Source organism: Oncorhynchus mykiss, chromosome 5 (assembly GCF_013265735.2).
Source record: "Oncorhynchus mykiss isolate Arlee chromosome 5, USDA_OmykA_1.1, whole genome shotgun sequence".
In the NCBI taxonomy this organism is placed as follows: Eukaryota; Metazoa; Chordata; class Actinopteri; order Salmoniformes; family Salmonidae; genus Oncorhynchus; species Oncorhynchus mykiss.
In genome coordinates, this window is record NC_048569.1 from 3829164 (window position 1) to 3849163 (window position 20000).

The 20000-nt window shown below is 52.2% G+C and overlaps 1 protein-coding gene across 2 annotated transcripts in view; it reads right to left on the bottom strand.

Annotated features, from left to right (window-relative positions):
- Positions 1-20000, bottom strand: part of LOC110513199 (netrin receptor DCC-like) — a 632990-nt gene that overhangs the window by 44622 nt on the left and 568368 nt on the right. For both annotated transcript variants that reach the window (XM_036976622.1, XM_036976621.1), the window contains exon 27: positions 3971-4228. In XM_036976622.1, coding sequence (XP_036832517.1) covers positions 3971-4228 — 258 coding nt within the window. The remainder of the gene's footprint in view (positions 1-3970; positions 4229-20000) is intronic.

Genomic DNA, 20000 nt, shown 5'->3' on the forward strand with positions numbered 1-20000 from the left:
TATCCCCCTTTACAACTGACTAGGTATCCCCCTTTACAACTGACTAGGTATCCCCCTTTCCCTTTACAACTGACTAGATATCCCCCTTTACAACTGACTAGATATCCCCCTTTCCAACTGACTAGGTATCCCCCTTTACAACTGACTAGGTATCCCCCTTTCCAACTGACTAGGTATCCCCCTTTCCCTTTACAACTGACTAGATATCCCCCTTTCCAACTGACTAGGTATCCCCCTTTCCCTTTACAACTGACTAGGTATCCCCCTTTCCCTTTACAACTGACTAGATATCCCCCTTTCCAACTGACTAGGTATCCCCCTTTACAACTGACTAGGTATCCCCCTTTCCAACTGACTAGATATCCCCTTTTCCCTTTACAACTGACTAGGTATCCCCCTTTACAACTGACTAGGTATCCCCATTTCCAACTGACTATGTATCCCCCTTTCCCTTTCCAACTGACTAGGTATCCCCCTTTACAACTGACTAGGTATCCCCCTTTACAACTGACTAGGTATCCCCCTTTCCCTTTACAACTGACTAGATTTCCCCCTTTACAACTGACTAGATATCCCCCTTTCCAACTGACTAGGTATCCCCCTTTACAACTGACTAGGTATCCCCCTTTACAACTGACTAGGTATCCCTCTTTACAACTGAATAGATATCCCCCTTTCCCTTTCCAACTGACTAGGTATCCCCCTTTCCAACTGAATAGATATCCCCCTTTCCCTTTCCAACTGACTAGGTATCCCCCTTTACAACTGACTAGGTATCCCTCTTTACAACTGACTAGGTATGCCCCTTTCACTTTACAACTGACTAGGTATCCCCCTTTACAACTGACTAGGTATCCCCCTTTCCCTTTACAACTGACTAGGTATCCCCCTTTCCCTTTACAACTGACAAGGTATCCTCCTTTCCCTTTACAACTGACTAGGTATCCCCCTTTCCCTTTACAACTGACTAGATATCCCCCTTTACAACTGACTAGGTATCCCCCTTTCCAACTGACTAGGTATCCCCCTTTCCAACTGACTAGATATCCCCCTTCACAACTGACTAGGTATCCCCCTTTCCCTTTACAACTGACTAGGTATCCCCCTTTACAACTGACTATGTATCCCCCTTTCCCTTTACAACTGACTAGGTATCCCCCTTTCCCCTTTACAACTGACTAGGTATCCCCCTTTCCCTTTACAACTGACTAGGTATCCCCCTTTACAACTGACTATGTATCCCCCTTTCCCTTTACAACAGACTAGGTATCCCCCTTTCCCTTTACAACTGACTAGGTATCCCCCTTTACAACTGACTAGGTATCCCCCTTTCCAACTGACTATGTATCCCCCTTTCCCTTTACAACTGACTAGGTATCCCCCTTTCCCTTTACAACTGACTAGATATCCCCCGTTCCAACTGACTAGGTATCCCCCTTTCCAACTGACGAGATATCCCCTTTTCCCTTTACAACTGACTAGGTATCCCCCTTTACAACTGACTAGGTATCCCCCTTTCCAACTGACTATGTATCCCCCTTTCCCTTTCCAACTGACTAGGTATCCCCCTTTACAACTGACTAGGTATCCCCCTTTACAACTGACAAGATATCCCCCTTTCCAACTGACTAGGTATCCCCCTTTACAACTGACTAGGTATCCCCCTTTACAACTGACTAGGTATCCCCCTTTCCCTTTACAACTGACTAGGTATCCCCCTTTCCCTTTACAACTGACAAGGTATCCCCCTTTCCCTTTACAACTGACTAGATATCCCCTTTCCAACTGACTAGGTATCCCCCTTTGCAACTGACTAGATATCCCCCTTTACAACTGACTAGGTATCCCCCTTTCCCTTTACAACTGACTAGATATCCCCCTTTACAACTGACTAGGTATCCCCCTTTCCCTTTACAACTGACTAGATATCCCCCTTTACAACTGACTAGATATCCCCCTTTCCAACTGACTAGGTATCCCCCTTTACAACCGACTAGGTATCCCTCTTTACACCTGACTAGGTATCCCCCTTTCCCTTTACAACTGACTAGGTATCCCCCTTTCCAACTGACTAGGTATCCTCCTTTACAACTGACTAGGTATCCCCCTTTCCCTTTACAACTGACTAGGTATTCCCCTTTACAACTGACTAGGTATCCCCCTTTACAACTGACTAGGTATCCCCCTTTACAATTGACTAGGTATCCCCCTTTCCCTTTACAACTGACTAGGTATCCCCCTTTCCAACTGAATAGATATCCCCCTTTCCCTTTACAACTGACTAGGTATCCCCCTTTCCCTTTACAACTGACTAGGTATCCCCCTTTCCAACTGACTAGGTATCCCCCTTTACAACTGACTAGGTATCCCCCTTTACAATTGACTAGGTATCCCCCTTTACAATTGACTAGGTATCCCCCTTTCCCTTTACAACTGACTAGGTATCCCCCTTTCCAACTGAATAGATATCCCCCTTTCCCTTTACAACTGACTAGATATCCCCCTTTCCAACTGACTAGGTATCCCCCTTTACAATTGACTAGGTATCCCCCTTTACAACTGACTAGGTATCCCCCTTTCCCTTTACAACTGACTAGGTATCCCCCTTTCCAACTGACTAGGTATCCCCCTTTCCAACTGACTAGATATCCCCTTTTCCCTTTACAACTGACTAGGTATCCCCCTTTCCCTTTACAACTGACTAGGTATCCCCCTTTACAACTGACTAGGTATCCCCCTTTCCAACTGACTATGTATCCCCCTTTCCCTTTACAACTGACTAGGTATCCCCCTTTCCCTTTACAACTGACTAGGTATCCCCCTTTACAACTGACTAGGTATCCCCCTTTCCAACTGACTATGTATCCCCCTTTCCCTTTACAACTGACTAGGTATCCCCCTTTCCCTTTACAACTGACTAGATATCCCCCTTTCCAACTGACTAGGTATCCCCCTTTACAACTGACTAGGTATCCCCCTTTCCCTTTACAACTGACTAGGTATCCCCCTTTCCATTTCCAACTGACTAGGTATCCCCCTTTCCATTTCCAACTGACTAGGTATCCCCCTTTCCCTTTACAACTGACTAGGTATCCCCCTTTACAACTGACTAGGTATCCCCCTTTCCAACTGACTAGATATCCCCCTTTCCAACTGACTAGGTATCCCCCTTTACAACTGACTAGGTATCCCCCTTTCCAACTGACTAGATATCCCCTTTTCCCTTTACAACTGACCAGGTATCCCCCTTTACAACTGACTAGGTATCCCCCTTTCCAACTGACTATGTATCCCCCTTTCCCTTTCCAACTGACTAGGTATCCCCCTTTCCAACTGACTAGATATCCACCTTTCCCTTTCCAACTGACTAGATATCCCCCTTTCCCTTTACAACTGACTAGATATCCCCCTTTCCATTTACAACTGACTATATATCCCCCTTTCCCTTTCCTACTGACTAAATATCCCCCTGTACAACTGACTAGATATCCCCCTTTCCCTTTACAACTGACTAGATATCCCCCTTTCCCTTTACAACTGACTAGATATCCCCCTTTCCCTGTACAACTGACTAGATATCCCCCTTTCCCTTTCCAACTGACTAGGTATCCCCCTTTCCCTTTCCAACTGACTAGATATCCCCCTTTACAACTGACTATCCCCCTTTCCAACTGACTATCCCCCTTTCTGTAATGTGTAAATGAGACAATTAGATAAAAATTGTTCAGAAATCAGCCAGAAATCAGCCAGAAATCAGCCAGAAATCAGCCAGAAACCAGCCAGAAATCAGCCAGAAATCAGCCAGAAATCAGCCAGAAATCAGCCAGAAATCAGCCTTAACCTTTGCCTTAAAACATTTGTTTTATATTCTTGGTTATATTGGCCATAGATGTGCATATGAAGGTCCACAGGTCACGTTATTGTATCACCCAGCACTAGCGTCAAACCCAGTCCCTTACATTGGACTCACTTGAATGTGGCATCATGGGTGTGTAGACCTTGGGGTCGATGGTGCCCATGGGTGGAGGCAGGAGGGGGTTGGCGAAGCTGCGTAGGGGGTGCGTGGGCCGGACGCAGGCGGTTGGGATGGTACGGGTCGAGGTACCTCCGACCTCCTCTGTGCCAGGGAGAGAAAGGTCCCCTTTACCTCCTACACCTGGCTTACTGCTACTGCTGCTGATCAAGGTCTGCTGTACCCCCAGCGTGGAGCTGCCCTCTGTCGATATCGCTGCACAGAGAGAGACAGAGAAACAGATTAGTTAGTTTCACCTGTTAGTTAATAAGTTAGCTAGTTAGTTAATTAGTTAGCTAGTTAGTTAATAAGTTAACTAGTTAGTTAATTAGTTAGCTAGTTAATTAGTTAGTTAGTTAGTTATTTAGTTAATTAGTTATTAGTTAGCTAGTTAGATCCATCTGTTAGTTAATAAGTTAGCTAGTTAGTTAATAAGTTGGCTAGTTAGTTAATTAGTTAGCTAGTTATCTAATTAGTTTGCTAGTTAGTTAATTAGTTAGTTAATTAGTTAGTTACACCTGTTAGTTAATTAGTTAGCTAGTTAGATCCATCTGTTAGTTAATAAGTTAGCTAGTTAGTTAATAAGTTAGCTAGTTAGTTAATAAGTTAGCTAGTTAGTTAATTAGTTAGCTAGTTAGTTAATTAGTTTGCTAGTTAGTTAATTAGTTAGTTAATTAGTTAGTTCCACCTGTTAGTTAATTAGTTAGCTAGTTATTATATTATAGTTGTCTATGATCTATATCTTGTAGCTATAAAAACAAAACAAAAAAATATCAAAATAGAAGTAAATTGTGTCTCTAGTATCTGGACAGTAACCTCATACTGAGACCCAGGGAGCCCTACTCCTAGTAACCTCATACTGAGACCCAGGGAGCCCTACTCCTAGTAACCTCATACTGAGACCCAGGGAGCCCTACTCCTAGTAACCTCATACTGAGACCCAGGGAGCCCTACTCCTAGTAACCTCATACTGAGACCCAGGGAGCCCTACTCCTAGTAACCTCATACTGAGACCCAGGGAGCCCTACTCCTAGTAACCTCATGCTGAGACCCAGGGAGCCCTACTCCTAGTAACCTCATACTGAGACCCAGGGAGCCCTACTCCTAGTAACCTCATGCTGAGACCCAGGGAGCCCTACTCCTAGTAACCTCATACTGAGACCCAGGGAGCCCTACTCCTAGTAACCTCATGTTGAGACCCAGGGGGCCCTACTCCTAGTAACCTCATGTTGAGACCCAGGGAGCCCTACTCCTAGTAACCTCATGTTGAGACCCAGGGAGCCCTACTCCTAGTAACCTCATGCTGAGACCCAGGGAGCCCTACTCCTAGTAACCTCATGTTGAGACCCAGGGAGCCCTACTCCTAGTAACCTCATGTTGAGACCCAGGGAGCCCTACTCCTAGTAACCTCATGTTGAGACCCAGGGAGCCCTACTCCTAGTAACCTCATGTTGAGACCCAGGGAGCCCTACTCCTAGTAACCTCATGCTGAGACCCAGGGAGCCCTACTCCTAGTAACCTCATGTTGAGAGACCCAGGGAGCCCTACTCCTAGTAACCTCATGTTGAGAGACCCAGGGAGCCCTACTCCTAGTAACCTCATGCTGAGAGACCCAGGGAGCCCTACTCCTAGTAACCTCATGCTGAGACCCAGGGAGCCCTACTCCTAGTAACCTCATGCTGAGACCCAGGGAGCCCTACTCCTAGTAACCTCATGCTGAGACCCAGGGAGCCCTACTCCTAGTAACCTCATGTTGAGAGACCCAGGGAGCCCTACTCCTAGTAACCTCATGCTGAGACCCAGGGAGCCCTACTCCTAGTAACCTCATGCTGAGACCCAGGGAGCCCTACTCCTAGTAACCTCATACTGAGACCCAGGGAGCCCTACTCCTAGTAACCTCATGCTGAGACCCAGGGAGCCCTACTCCTAGTAACCTCATGCTGAGACCCAGGGAGCCCTACTCCTAGTAACGTCATGCTGAGACCCAGGGAGCCCTACTCCTAGTAACCTCATGCTGAGACCCAGGGAGCCCTACTCCTAGTAACCTCATGCTGAGACCCAGGGAGCCCTACTCCTAGTAACCTCATACTGAGAGACCCAGGGAGCCCTACTCCTAGTAACCTCATGCTGAGACCCAGGGAGCCCTACTCCTAGTAACCTCATACTGAGACCCAGGGAGCCCTACTCCTAGTAACCTCATGCTGAGACCCAGGGAGCCCTACTCCTAGTAACCTCATGCTGAGACCCAGGGAGCCCTACTCCTAGTAACCTCATACTGAGACCCAGGGAGCCCTACTCCTAGTAACCTCATGCTGAGACCCAGGGAGCCCTACTCCTAGTAACGTCATGCTGAGACCCAGGGAGCCCTACTCCTAGTAACCTCATGCTGAGACCCAGGGAGCCCTACTCCTAGTAACCTCATGCTGAGACCCAGGGAGCCCTACTCCTAGTAACCTCATGCTGAGACCCAGGGAGCCCTACTCCTAGTAACCTCATGCTGAGACCCAGGGAGCCCTACTCCTAGTAACCTCATGCTGAGACCCAGGGAGCCCTACTCCTAGTAACCTCATGCTGAGACCCAGGGAGCCCTACTCCTAGTAACCTCATGCTGAGACCCAGGGAGCCCTACTCCTAGTAACCTCATGCTGAGAGACCCAGGGAGCCCTACTCCTAGTAACCTCATGCTGAGACCCAGGGAGCCCTACTCCTAGTAACCTCATGCTGAGACCCAGGGAGCCCTACTCCTAGTAACCTCATGCTGAGACCCAGGGAGCCCTACTCCTAGTAACCTCATGCTGAGAGACCCAGGGAGCCCTACTCCTAGTAACCTCATGCTGAGACCCAGGGAGCCCTACTCCTAGTAACCTCATGCTGAGAGACCCAGGGAGCCCTACTCCTAGTAACCTCATGCTGAGACCCAGGGAGCCCTACTCCTAGTAACCTCATGCTGAGACCCAGGGAGCCCTACTCCTAGTAACCTCATGCTGAGACCCAGGGAGCCCTACTCCTAGTAACCTCATGCTGAGACCCAGGGAGCCCTACTCCTAGTAACCTCATGCTGAGACCCAGGGAGCCCTACTCCTAGTAACCTCATGTTGAGAGACCCAGGGAGCCCTACTCCTAGTAACCTCATGCTGAGACCCAGGGAGCCCTACTCCTAGTAACCTCATGCTGAGACCCAGGGAGCCCTACTCCTAGTAACCTCATGTTGAGAGACCCAGGGAGCCCTACTCCTAGTAACCTCATGTTGAGAGACCCAGGGAGCCCTACTCCTAGTAACCTCATGCTGAGAGACCCAGGGAGCCCTACTCCTAGTAACCTCATGCTGAGACCCAGGGAGCCCTACTCCTAGTAACCTCATGCTGAGACCCAGGGAGCCCTACTCCTAGTAACCTCATGCTGAGACCCAGGGAGCCCTACTCCTAGTAACCTCATGCTGAGACCCAGGGAGCCCTACTCCTAGTAACCTCATGCTGAGACCCAGGGAGCCCTACTCCTAGTAACCTCATGCTGAGACCCAGGGAGCCCTACTCCTAGTAACCTCATACTGAGACCCAGGGAGCCCTACTCCTAGTAACCTCATGCTGAGACCCAGGGAGCCCTACTCCTAGTAACCTCATGCTGAGACCCAGGGAGCCCTACTCCTAGTAACCTCATGTTGAGAGACCCAGGGAGCCCTACTCCTAGTAACCTCATGCTGAGACCCAGGGAGCCTTACTCCTAGTAACCTCATGCTGAGACCCAGGGAGCCCTACTCCTAGTAACCTCATGTTGAGAGACCCAGGGAGCCCTACTCCTAGTAACCTCATGTTGAGAGACCCAGGGAGCCCTACTCCTAGTAACCTCATGCTGAGAGACCCAGGGAGCCCTACTCCTAGTAACCTCATGCTGAGACCCAGGGAGCCCTACTCCTAGTAACCTCATGTTGAGACCCAGGGAGCCCTACTCCTAGTAACCTCATGCTGAGACCCAGGGAGCCCTACTCCTAGTAACCTCATGCTGAGACCCAGGGAGCCCTACTCCTAGTAACCTCATGCTGAGACCCAGGGAGCCCTACTCCTAGTAACCTCATGCTGAGACCCAGGGAGCCCTACTCCTAGTAACCTCATGCTGAGACCCAGGGAGCCCTACTCCTAGTAACCTCATGTTGAGACCCAGGGAGCCCTACTCCTAGTAACCTCATGCTGAGACCCAGGGAGCCCTACTCCTAGTAACCTCATGCTGAGACCCAGGGAGCCCTACTCCTAGTAACCTCATGCTGAGACCCAGGGAGCCCTACTCCTAGTAACCTCATGCTGAGACCCAGGGCGCCCTACTCCTAGTAACCTCATACTGAGACCCAGGGGGCCCTACTCCTAGTAACCTCATACTGAGAGACCCAGGGAGCCCTACTCCTAGTAACCTCATGCTGAGACCCAGGGAGCCCTACTCCTAGTAACCTCATGCTGAGACCCAGGGAGCCCTACTCCTAGTAACCTCAGACTGATACCCAGGGAGCCCTACTCCTAGTAACCTCAGACTGATACCCAGGGAGCCCTACTCCTAGTAACCTCATGCTGAGACCCAGGGAGCCCTACTCCTAGTAACCTCATGCTGAGACCCAGGGAGCCCTACTCCTAGTAACCTCATGCTGAGAGACCCAGGGAGCCCTACTCCTAGTAACCTCAGACTGATACCCAGGGAGCCCTACTCCTAGTAACCTCAGACTGATACCCAGGGAGCCCTACTCCTAGTAACCTCATGCTGAGACCCAGGGAGCCCTACTCCTAGTAACCTCATGCTGAGACCCAGGGAGCCCTACTCCTAGTAACCTCAGACTGATACCCAGGGAGCCCTACTCCTAGTAACCTCAGACTGATACCCAGGGAGCCCTACTCCTAGTAACCTCATGCTGAGACCCAGGGAGCCCTACTCCTAGTAACCTCATGCTGAGACCCAGGGAGCCCTACTCCTAGTAACCTCATGCTGAGAGACCCAGGGAGCCCTACTCCTAGTAACCTCATGCTGAGACCCAGGGAGCCCTACTCCTAGTAACCTCATGCTGAGACCCAGGGAGCCCTACTCCTAGTAACCTCATGCTGAGACCCAGGGAGCCCTACTCCTAGTAACCTCATGCTGAGACCCAGGGAGCCCTACTCCTAGTAACCTCAGACTGATACCCAGGGAGCCCTACTCCTAGTAACCTCATACTGAGAGACCCAGGGAGCCCTACTCCTAGTAACCTCATGCTGAGAGACCCAGGGAGCCCAACTCCTAGTAACCTCATGCTGAGAGACCCAGGGAGCCCAACTCCTAGTAACCTCAGACTGATACCCAGGGAGCCCTACTCCTAGTAACCTCATGCTGAGACCCAGGGAGCCCTACTCCTAGTAACCTCATGCTGAGACCCAGGGAGCCCAACTCCTAGTAACCTCATGCTGAGAGACCCAGGGAGCCCTACTCCTAGTAACCTCATGCTGAGAGACCCAGGGAGCCCAACTCCTAGTAACCTCAGACTGATACCCAGGGAGCCCTACTCCTAGTAACCTCATGCTGAGACCCAGGGAGCCCTACTCCTAGTAACCTCATGCTGAGAGACCCAGGGAGCCCAACTCCTAGTAACCTCAGACTGATACCCAGGGAGCCCTACTCCTAGTAACCTCATGCTGAGAGACCCAGGGAGCCCTACTCCTAGTAACCTCATACTGAGAGACCCAGGGAGCCCTACTCCTAGTAACCTCAGACTGATACCCAGGGAGCCCTACTCCTAGTAACCTCATACTGAGAGACCCAGGGAGCCCTACTCCTAGTAACCTCAGACTGATACCCAGGGAGCCCTACTCCTAGTAACCTCATGCTGAGAGACCCAGGGGGCCCTACTCCTAGTAACCTCATACTGATACCCAGGGAGCCCTACTCCTAGTAACCTCAGACTGATACCCAGGGAGCCCTACTCCTAGTAACCTCATACTGATACCCAGGGAGCCCTACTCCTAGTAACCTCATGCTGAGACCCAGGGAGCCCTACTCCTAGTAACCTCATGCTGAGACCCAGGGAGCCCTACTCCTAGTAACCTCATGCTGAGACCCAGGGAGCCCTACTCCTAGTAACCTCATGCTGAGACCCAGGGAGCCCTACTCCTAGTAACCTCATGCTGAGACCCAGGGAGCCCTACTCCTAGTAACCTCATGTTGAGACCCAGGGAGCCCTACTCCTAGTAACCTCATGCTGAGACCCAGGGAGCCCTACTCCTAGTAACCTCATGCTGAGACCCAGGGAGCCCTACTCCTAGTAACCTCATGCTGAGACCCAGGGAGCCCTACTCCTAGTAACCTCATGCTGAGACCCAGGGAGCCCTACTCCTAGTAACCTCATACTGAGACCCAGGGGGCCCTACTCCTAGTAACCTCATACTGAGAGACCCAGGGAGCCCTACTCCTAGTAACCTCATGCTGAGACCCAGGGAGCCCTACTCCTAGTAACCTCATGCTGAGACCCAGGGAGCCCTACTCCTAGTAACCTCAGACTGATACCCAGGGAGCCCTACTCCTAGTAACCTCAGACTGATACCCAGGGAGCCCTACTCCTAGTAACCTCATGCTGAGACCCAGGGAGCCCTACTCCTAGTAACCTCATGCTGAGACCCAGGGAGCCCTACTCCTAGTAACCTCATGCTGAGAGACCCAGGGAGCCCTACTCCTAGTAACCTCAGACTGATACCCAGGGAGCCCTACTCCTAGTAACCTCAGACTGATACCCAGGGAGCCCTACTCCTAGTAACCTCATGCTGAGACCCAGGGAGCCCTACTCCTAGTAACCTCATGCTGAGACCCAGGGAGCCCTACTCCTAGTAACCTCAGACTGATACCCAGGGAGCCCTACTCCTAGTAACCTCAGACTGATACCCAGGGAGCCCTACTCCTAGTAACCTCATGCTGAGACCCAGGGAGCCCTACTCCTAGTAACCTCATGCTGAGACCCAGGGAGCCCTACTCCTAGTAACCTCATGCTGAGAGACCCAGGGAGCCCTACTCCTAGTAACCTCATGCTGAGACCCAGGGAGCCCTACTCCTAGTAACCTCATGCTGAGACCCAGGGAGCCCTACTCCTAGTAACCTCATGCTGAGACCCAGGGAGCCCTACTCCTAGTAACCTCATGCTGAGACCCAGGGAGCCCTACTCCTAGTAACCTCAGACTGATACCCAGGGAGCCCTACTCCTAGTAACCTCATGCTGAGAGACCCAGGGAGCCCTACTCCTAGTAACCTCATGCTGAGAGACCCAGGGAGCCCAACTCCTAGTAACCTCATGCTGAGAGACCCAGGGAGCCCAACTCCTAGTAACCTCAGACTGATACCCAGGGAGCCCTACTCCTAGTAACCTCATGCTGAGACCCAGGGAGCCCTACTCCTAGTAACCTCATGCTGAGACCCAGGGAGCCCAACTCCTAGTAACCTCATGCTGAGAGACCCAGGGAGCCCTACTCCTAGTAACCTCATGCTGAGAGACCCAGGGAGCCCAACTCATAGTAACCTCAGACTGATACCCAGGGAGCCCTACTCCTAGTAACCTCATGCTGAGACCCAGGGAGCCCTACTCCTAGTAACCTCATGCTGAGAGACCCAGGGAGCCCAACTCCTAGTAACCTCAGACTGATACCCAGGGAGCCCTACTCCTAGTAACCTCATGCTGAGAGACCCAGGGAGCCCTACTCCTAGTAACCTCATACTGAGAGACCCAGGGAGCCCTACTCCTAGTAACCTCAGACTGATACCCAGGGAGCCCTACTCCTAGTAACCTCATACTGAGAGACCCAGGGAGCCCTACTCCTAGTAACCTCAGACTGATACCCAGGGAGCCCTACTCCTAGTAACCTCATGCTGAGAGACCCAGGGAGCCCTACTCCTAGTAACCTCATGCTGAGAGACCCAGGGGGCCCTACTCCTAGTAACCTCATGCTGAGAGACCCAGGGAGCCCTACTCCTAGTAACCTCAGACTGATACCCAGGGAGCCCTACTCCTAGTAACCTCATGCTGAGACCCAGGGAGCCCTACTCCTAGTAACCTCAGACTGATACCCAGGGAGCCCTACTCCTAGTAACCTCAGACTGATACCCAGGGAGCCCTACTCCTAGTAACCTCATGCTGAGACCCAGGGAGCCCTACTCCTAGTAACCTCAGACTGATACCCAGGGAGCCCTACTCCTAGTAACCTCAGACTGATACCCAGGGAGCCCTACTCCTAGTAACCTCATGCTGAGACCCAGGGAGCCCTACTCCTAGTAACCTCATGCTGAGACCCAGGGAGCCCTACTCCTAGTAACCTCATGCTGATACCCAGGGAGCCCTACTCCTAGTAACCTCAGACTGATACCCAGGGAGCCCTACTCCTAGTAACCTCATGCTGAGAGACCCAGGGAGCCCTACTCCTAGTAACCTCATACTGAGACCCAGGGAGCCCTACTCCTAGTAACCTCATGCTGAGACCCAGGGAGCCCTACTCCTAGTAACCTCATGCTGAGACCCAGGGAGCCCTACTCCTAGTAACCTCATGCTGATACCCAGGGAGCCCTACTCCTAGTAACCTCAGACTGATACCCAGGGAGCCCTACTCCTAGTAACCTCATGCTGAGACCCAGGGAGCCCTACTCCTAGTAACCTCATGCTGAGACCCAGGGAGCCCTACTCCTAGTAACCTCATGCTGAGACCCAGGGAGCCCTACTCCTAGTAACCTCATGCTGAGAGACCCAGGGAGCCCTACTCCTAGTAACCTCATGCTGAGACCCAGGGAGCCCTACTCCTAGTAACCTCATGCTGAGACCCAGGGAGCCCTACTCCTAGTAACCTCATGCTGATACCCAGGGAGCCCTACTCCTAGTAACCTCAGACTGATACCCAGGGAGCCCTACTCCTAGTAACCTCATGCTGAGACCCAGGGAGCCCTACTCCTAGTAACCTCAGACTGATACCCAGGGAGCCCTACTCCTAGTAACCTCAGACTGATACCCAGGGAGCCCTACTCCTAGTAACCTCATGCTGAGACCCAGGGAGCCCTACTCCTAGTAACCTCAGACTGATACCCAGGGAGCCCTACTCCTAGTAACCTCAGACTGATACCCAGGGAGCCCTACTCCTAGTAACCTCATGCTGAGACCCAGGGAGCCCTACTCCTAGTAACCTCATGCTGAGACCCAGGGAGCCCTACTCCTAGTAACCTCATGCTGATACCCAGGGAGCCCTACTCCTAGTAACCTCAGACTGATACCCAGGGAGCCCTACTCCTAGTAACCTCATGCTGAGAGACCCAGGGAGCCCTACTCCTAGTAACCTCATGTTGAGAGACCCAGGGAGCCCTACTCCTAGTAACCTCATGCTGAGAGACCTAGGGGGCCCTACTCCTAGTAACCTCATGCTGAGAGACCCAGGGAGCCCTACTCCTAGTAACCTCATACTGATACCCAGGGAGCCCTACTCCTAGTAACCTCATGCTGAGAGACCCAGGGAGCCCTACTCCTAGTAACCTCATGCTGAGAGACCCAGGGAGCCCTACTCCTAGTAACCTCATGTTGAGAGACCCAGGGAGCCCTACTCCTAGTAACCTCATGCTGAGACCCAGGGAGCCCTACTCCTAGTAACCTCATGCTGAGAGACCAAGGGAGCCCTACTCCTAGTAACCTCATGCTGAGAGACCTAGGGGGCCCTACTCCTAGTAACCTCATGCTGAGAGACCCAGGGAGCCCTACTCCTAGTAACCTCATACTGATACCCAGGGAGCCCTACTCCTAGTAACCTCATGCTGAGACCCAGGGAGCCCTACTCCTAGTAACCTCATGCTGAGACCCAGGGAGCCCTACTCCTAGTAACCTCATGCTGAGAGACCCAGGGAGCCCTACTCCTAGTAACCTCATGCTGAGAGACCCAGGGAGCCCTACTCCTAGTAACCTCATGCTGAGACCCAGGGAGCCCTACTCCTAGTAACCTCATGCTGAGACCCAGGGAGCCCTACTCCTAGTAACCTCATGCTGAGAGACCCAGGGAGCCCTACTCCTAGTAACCTCATGCTGAGACCCAGGGAGCCCTACTCCTAGTAACCTCATGCTGAGAGACCCAGGGAGCCCTACTCCTAGTAACCTCATGTTGAGAAACCCAGGGAGCCCTACTCCTAGTAACCTCATGCTGAGAGACCCAGGGAGCCCTACTCCTAGTAACCTCATGTTGAGAGACCTTGGTGGCCCTACTCCTAGTAACCTCATGCTGAGAGACCCAGGGAGCCCTACTCCTAGTAACCTCATATTGATACCCATGGAGCCCTACTCCTAGTAACCTCATGCTGAGAGACCCAGGGAGCCCTACTCCTAGTAACCTCATGTTGACAGACCCAGGGAGCCCTACTCCTAGTAACCTCATACTGATACCCAGGGAGCCCTACTCCTAGTAACCTCATGTTGAGAGACCCAGGGAGCCCTACTCCTAGGAACCTCATGCTGAGAGACCCAGGGAGCCCTACTCCTAGTAACCTCATGTTGAGAGACCCAGGGAGCCCTACTCCTAGGAACCTCATGCTGAGAGACCCAGGGAGCCCTACTCCTAGTAACCTCATGTTGAGAGACCCAGGGAGCCCTACTCCTAGTAACCTCATGTTGAGAGACCCAGGGAGCCCTACTCCTAGTAACCTCATGCTGAGACCCAGGGAGCCCTACTCCTAGTAACCTCATGCTGAGACCCAGGGATCCCTACTCCTAGTAACCTCATACTGAGAGACCCAGGGAGCCCTACTCCTAGTTAGCTCATGCTGAGAGACCTAGGGGGTCCTACTCCTAGTAACCTCATGCTGAGACCCAGGGAGCCCAACTCCAAGTAACCTCATGTTGAGAGACCCAGGGAGCCCTACTCCTAGTAACCTCATGTTGAGACCCAGGGAGCCCTACTCCTAGTAACCTCATGTTGAGACCCAGGGAGCCCTACTCCTAGTAACCTCATGTTGAGAGACCCAGGGAGCCCTACTCCTAGTAACCTCATGCCGAGAGACCCAGGGAGCCCTACTCTTAGTAACCTCATGCTGAGACCCAGAGAGCCCTACTCCTAGTAACCACATGTTAAGAGACCCAGGGAGCCTTGCTCCTGGTAACATCATGCTGAGACCCAGAGAGCCCTACTCCTAGTAACCTCATGTTGAGAGACCCAGGGAGCCCTACTCCTAGTAACCTCATGATGAGAGACCCAGGGAGCCCTACTCCTAGTAACTTCATGTTGAAGGACCTAGGGGGCCCTACTCCTAGTAACCTCATGCTGAGAGACCCAGGGAGCCCTACTCCTAGTAACCTCATGCTGAGACCCAGGGAGCCCTAATCCTAGTAACCTCATTTTGAGGGACCTAGGGGGCCCTACTCCTAGTAACCTCATGCTGACAGACCCAGGGAGCCCTACTCCTAGTAACCTCATACTGATACCCAGGGAGCCCTACTCCTAGTAACCTCATGTTGAGGGACCTAGGGGGCCCTACTCCTAGTAACCTCATGTTGAGAGACCCAGGGAGCCCTACTCCTAGTAACCTCATGTTGAGAGACCTAGGGGGCCCTACTCCTAGTAACATCATGTTGAGAGACCCAGGGAGCCCTACTCCTAGTAACCTCATGTTGAGAGACCCAGGGAGCCCTACCCCTAGTAACCTCATGCGGAGAGACCCAGTGAGCCCTATTCTTAGTAACCTCATGTTGAGAGACCCAGGGAGCCCTACTCCTAGTAACCTCATGTTGAGAGACCCAGGGAGCCCTACTCCTAGTAACCTCATGTTGAGAGACCCAGGGAGCCCTACTCCTAGTAACCTCATGCTGAGAGACCCAGTGAGCCCTACTCCTAGTAACCTCATGCTGAGAGACCCAGGGAGCCCTACTCCTAGTAACCTCATGTTGAGAGACCTTGGTGGCCCTACTCCTAGTAACCTCATGTTGAGAAACCCAGGGGGCCCTACTCCTAGTAACCTCATGTTGAGGCACCCAGGGAGCCCTACTCCTAGTAACCTCATACTGAGACCCAGGGAGTCCTACTCCTAGTAACCTCATGCTGAGAGACCCAGGGAGCCCTACTCCTAGTAACCTCATACTGAGACCCAGGGAGCCCTACTCCTAGTAACCTCATGTTGAGAGACCTAGGGGGCCCTACTCCTAGTAACCTCATACTGAGAGACCTAGGGGGCCCTACTCCTAGTAACCTCATGTTGAGAGACCTAGGGAGCCCTACTCCTAGTAACCTCATGTTGAGAGACACAGGGAGCCCTACTCTTAGTAACATCATGTTGAGAGACCCAGGGAGCCCTACTCTTAGTAACATCATGTTGAGAGACACAGGGAGCCCTACTCCTAGTAACCTCATGTTGAGAGACCTAGGGAGCCCTACTCCTAGTAACCTCATGTTGAGAGACACAGGGAGCCCTACTCTTAGTAACATCATGTTGAGAGACCCAGGGAGCCCTACTCTTAGTAACATCATGTTGAGAGACCTAGGGAGCCCTACTCCTAGTAACCTCATGTTGAGAGACACAGGGAGCCCTACTCTTAGTAACATCATGTTGAGAGACCCAGGGAGCCCTACTCTTAGTAACATCATGTTGAGGGGCCCAGGGAGCCCTACTCCTAGTAACCTCATGTTGAGAGACCTAGGGGGCCCTACTCCTAGTAACGTCAATTTGAGAGACCCAGGGAGCCCTACTCCTAGTAAACTCATGTTGAGAGAACTAGGGGGCCCTACTCCTAGTAATATCATGTTGAGAGACCCAGGGAGCCCTACTCCTAGTAACCTCATGCTGAGACCCAGGGAGCCCTACTCCTAGTAAACTCATGTTGAGAGACCCAGGGAGCCCTACTCCTAGTAACCTCATGCTGAGAGACCCAGTGAGCCCTACTCTTAGTAACCTCATGTTGAGAGACCCAGGGAGCCCTACTCCTAGTAACCTCATGCTGAGAGACCCAGGGAGCCCTACTCCTAGTAACCTCATGTTGAGAGACCCAGGGAGCCCTACTCCTAGTAACCTCATGCTGAGAGACCCAGTGAGCCCTACTCCTAGTAACCTCATGCTGAGAGACCCAGGGAGCCCTACTCCTAGTAACCTCATGTTGAGAGACCTTGGGGGCCCTACTCCTAGTAACCTCATGTTGAGAAACCCAGGGGGCCCTACTCCTAGTAACCTCATGTTGAGGCACCCAGGGAGCCCTACTCCTAGTAACCTCATGTTGAGAGACCCAGGGAGCCCTACTCCTAGTAACCTCATACTGAGACCCAGGGAGCCCTACTCCTAGTAACCTCATGCTGAGAGACCCAGGGAGCCCTACTCCTAGTAACCTCATACTGAGACCCAGGGAGCCCCACTCCTAGTAACCTCATGTTGAGAGACCTAGGGGGCCCTACTCCTAGTAACCTCATACTGAGAGACCTAGGGGGCCCTACTCCTAGTAACCTCATGTTAAGAGACCTAGGGGGCCCTACTCCTAGTAACCTCATGTTGAGAGACCTAGGGGGCCCTACTCCTAGTAACCTCATGTTGAGAGACCTAGGGGGCCCTACTCCTAGTAACCTCATGTTGAGGGACCTAAGGGGCCCTACTCCTAGTAACCTCATACTGAGACCCAGGGAGCCCTACTCCTAGTAACCTCATGTTGAGAGACACAGGGAGCCCTACTCTTAGTAACATCATGTTGAGAGACCCAGGGAGCCCTACTCTTAGCAACATCATGTTGAGGGGCCTAGGGGGGCCTACTCCTTGTAACCTCATGTTGAGAGACCCAGTGAGCCCTACTCCTAGTAACCTCATGTGTAGAGACCCAGGGAGCCCTACTCCTAGTAACCTCATGTTGAGGGGCCTAGGGGGCCCTACTCCTAGTAACCTCATGTTGAGGGGCCTATGGGGCCCTACTCCTAGTAACCTCATGTTGAGGGACCTAGGGGGCCCTACTCCTAGTAACTTCATGTTGAGAGACCTAGGGGGCCCTACTCCTAGTAACCTCATGTTGAGAGACCTAGGGGGCCCTACTCCTAGTAACCTCATGTTGAGGGACCTAAGGGGCCCTACTCCTAGTAACCTCATACTGAGACCCAGGGAGCCCTACTCCTAGTAACCTCATGTTGAGAGACACAGGGAGCCCTACTCTTAGTAACATCATGTTGAGAGACCCAGGGAGCCCTACTCTTAGCAACATCATGTTGAGGGGCCTAGGGGGGCCTACTCCTTGTAACCTCATGTTGAGAGACCCAGTGAGCCCTACTCCTAGTAACCTCATGTGTAGAGACCCAGGGAGCCCTACTCCTAGTAACCTCATGTTGAGGGGCCTAGGGGGCCCTACTCCTAGTAACCTCATGTTGAGGGGCCTATGGGGCCCTACTCCTAGTAACCTCATGTTGAGGGACCTAGGGGGCCCTACTCCTAGTAACTTCATGTTGAGAGACCCAGGGAGCCCTACTCCTAGTAACCTCATGCTGAGAGACCCAGTGAGCCCTACTCCTAGTAACCTCATGCTGAGAGACCCAGGGAGCCCTACTCCTAGTAACCTCATGCTGAGACCCAGGGAGCCCTACTCCTAGTAAACTCATGTTGAGAGACCCAGGGAGCCCTACTCCTAGTAACCTCATGCTGAGAGACCCAGTGAGCCCTACTCTTAGTAACCTCATGTTGAGAGACCCAGGGAGCCCTACTCCTAGTAACCTCATGTTGAGAGACCCAGGGAGCCCTACTCCTAGTAACCTCATGTTGAGAGACCCAGGGAGCCCTACTCCTAGTAACCTCATGCTGAGAGACCCAGTGAGCCCTACTCCTAGTAACCTCATGCTGAGAGACCCAGGGAGCCCTACTCCTAGTAACCTCATGTTGAGAGACCTTGGGGGCCCTACTCCTAGTAACCTCATGTTGAGAAACCCAGGGGGCCCTACTCCTAGTAACCTCATGTTGAGGCACCCAGGGAGCCCTACTCCTAGTAACCTCATGTTGAGAGACCCAGGGAGCCCTACTCCTAGTAACCTCATACTGAGACCCAGGGAGCCCTACTCCTAGTAACCTCATGCTGAGAGACCCAGGGAGCCCTACTCCTAGTAACCTCATACTGAGACCCAGGGAGGCCCACTCCTAGTAACCTCATGTTGAGAGACCTAGGGGGCCCTACTCCTAGTAACCTCATACTGAGAGACCAAGGGGGCCCTACTCCTAGTAACCTCATGTTAAGAGACCTAGGGGGCCCTACTCCTAGTAACCTCATGTTGAGAGACCTAGGGGGCCCTACTCCTAGTAACCTCATGTTGAGAGACCTAGGGGGCCCTACTCCTAGTAACCTCATGTTGAGGGACCTAAGGGGCCCTACTCCTAGTAACCTCATACTGAGACCCAGGGAGCCCTACTCCTAGTAACCTCATGTTGAGAGACACAGGGAGCCCTACTCTTAGTAACATCATGTTGAGAGACCCAGGGAGCCCTACTCTTAGCAACATCATGTTGAGGGGCCTAGGGGGGCCTACTCCTTGTAACCTCATGTTGAGAGACCCAGTGAGCCCTACTCCTAGTAACCTCATGTGTAGAGACCCAGGGAGCCCTACTCCTAGTAACCTCATGTTGAGGGGCCTAGGGGGCCCTACTCCTAGTAACCTCATGTTGAGGGGCCTATGGGGCCCTACTCCTAGTAACCTCATGTTGAGGGACCTAGGGGGCCCTACTCCTAGTAACTTCATGTTGAGAGACCCAGGGAGCCCTACTCCTAGTAACCTCATGCTGAGAGACCCAGTGAGCCCTACTCCTAGTAACCTCATGCTGAGAGACTCAGGGAGCCCTACTCCTAGTAACCTCATGTTGAGAGACCTTGGGGGCCCTACTCCTAGTAACCTCATGTTGAGAAACCCAGGGGGCCCTACTCCTAGTAACCTAACCTAATATGTATCTCTTATCTTAGCCGTCTTTCAACACTCTGATGCCGTACATGAAATATACTTCAACATGTAAAAGGATGAAAGCTGAAATCACATTCCCGTGC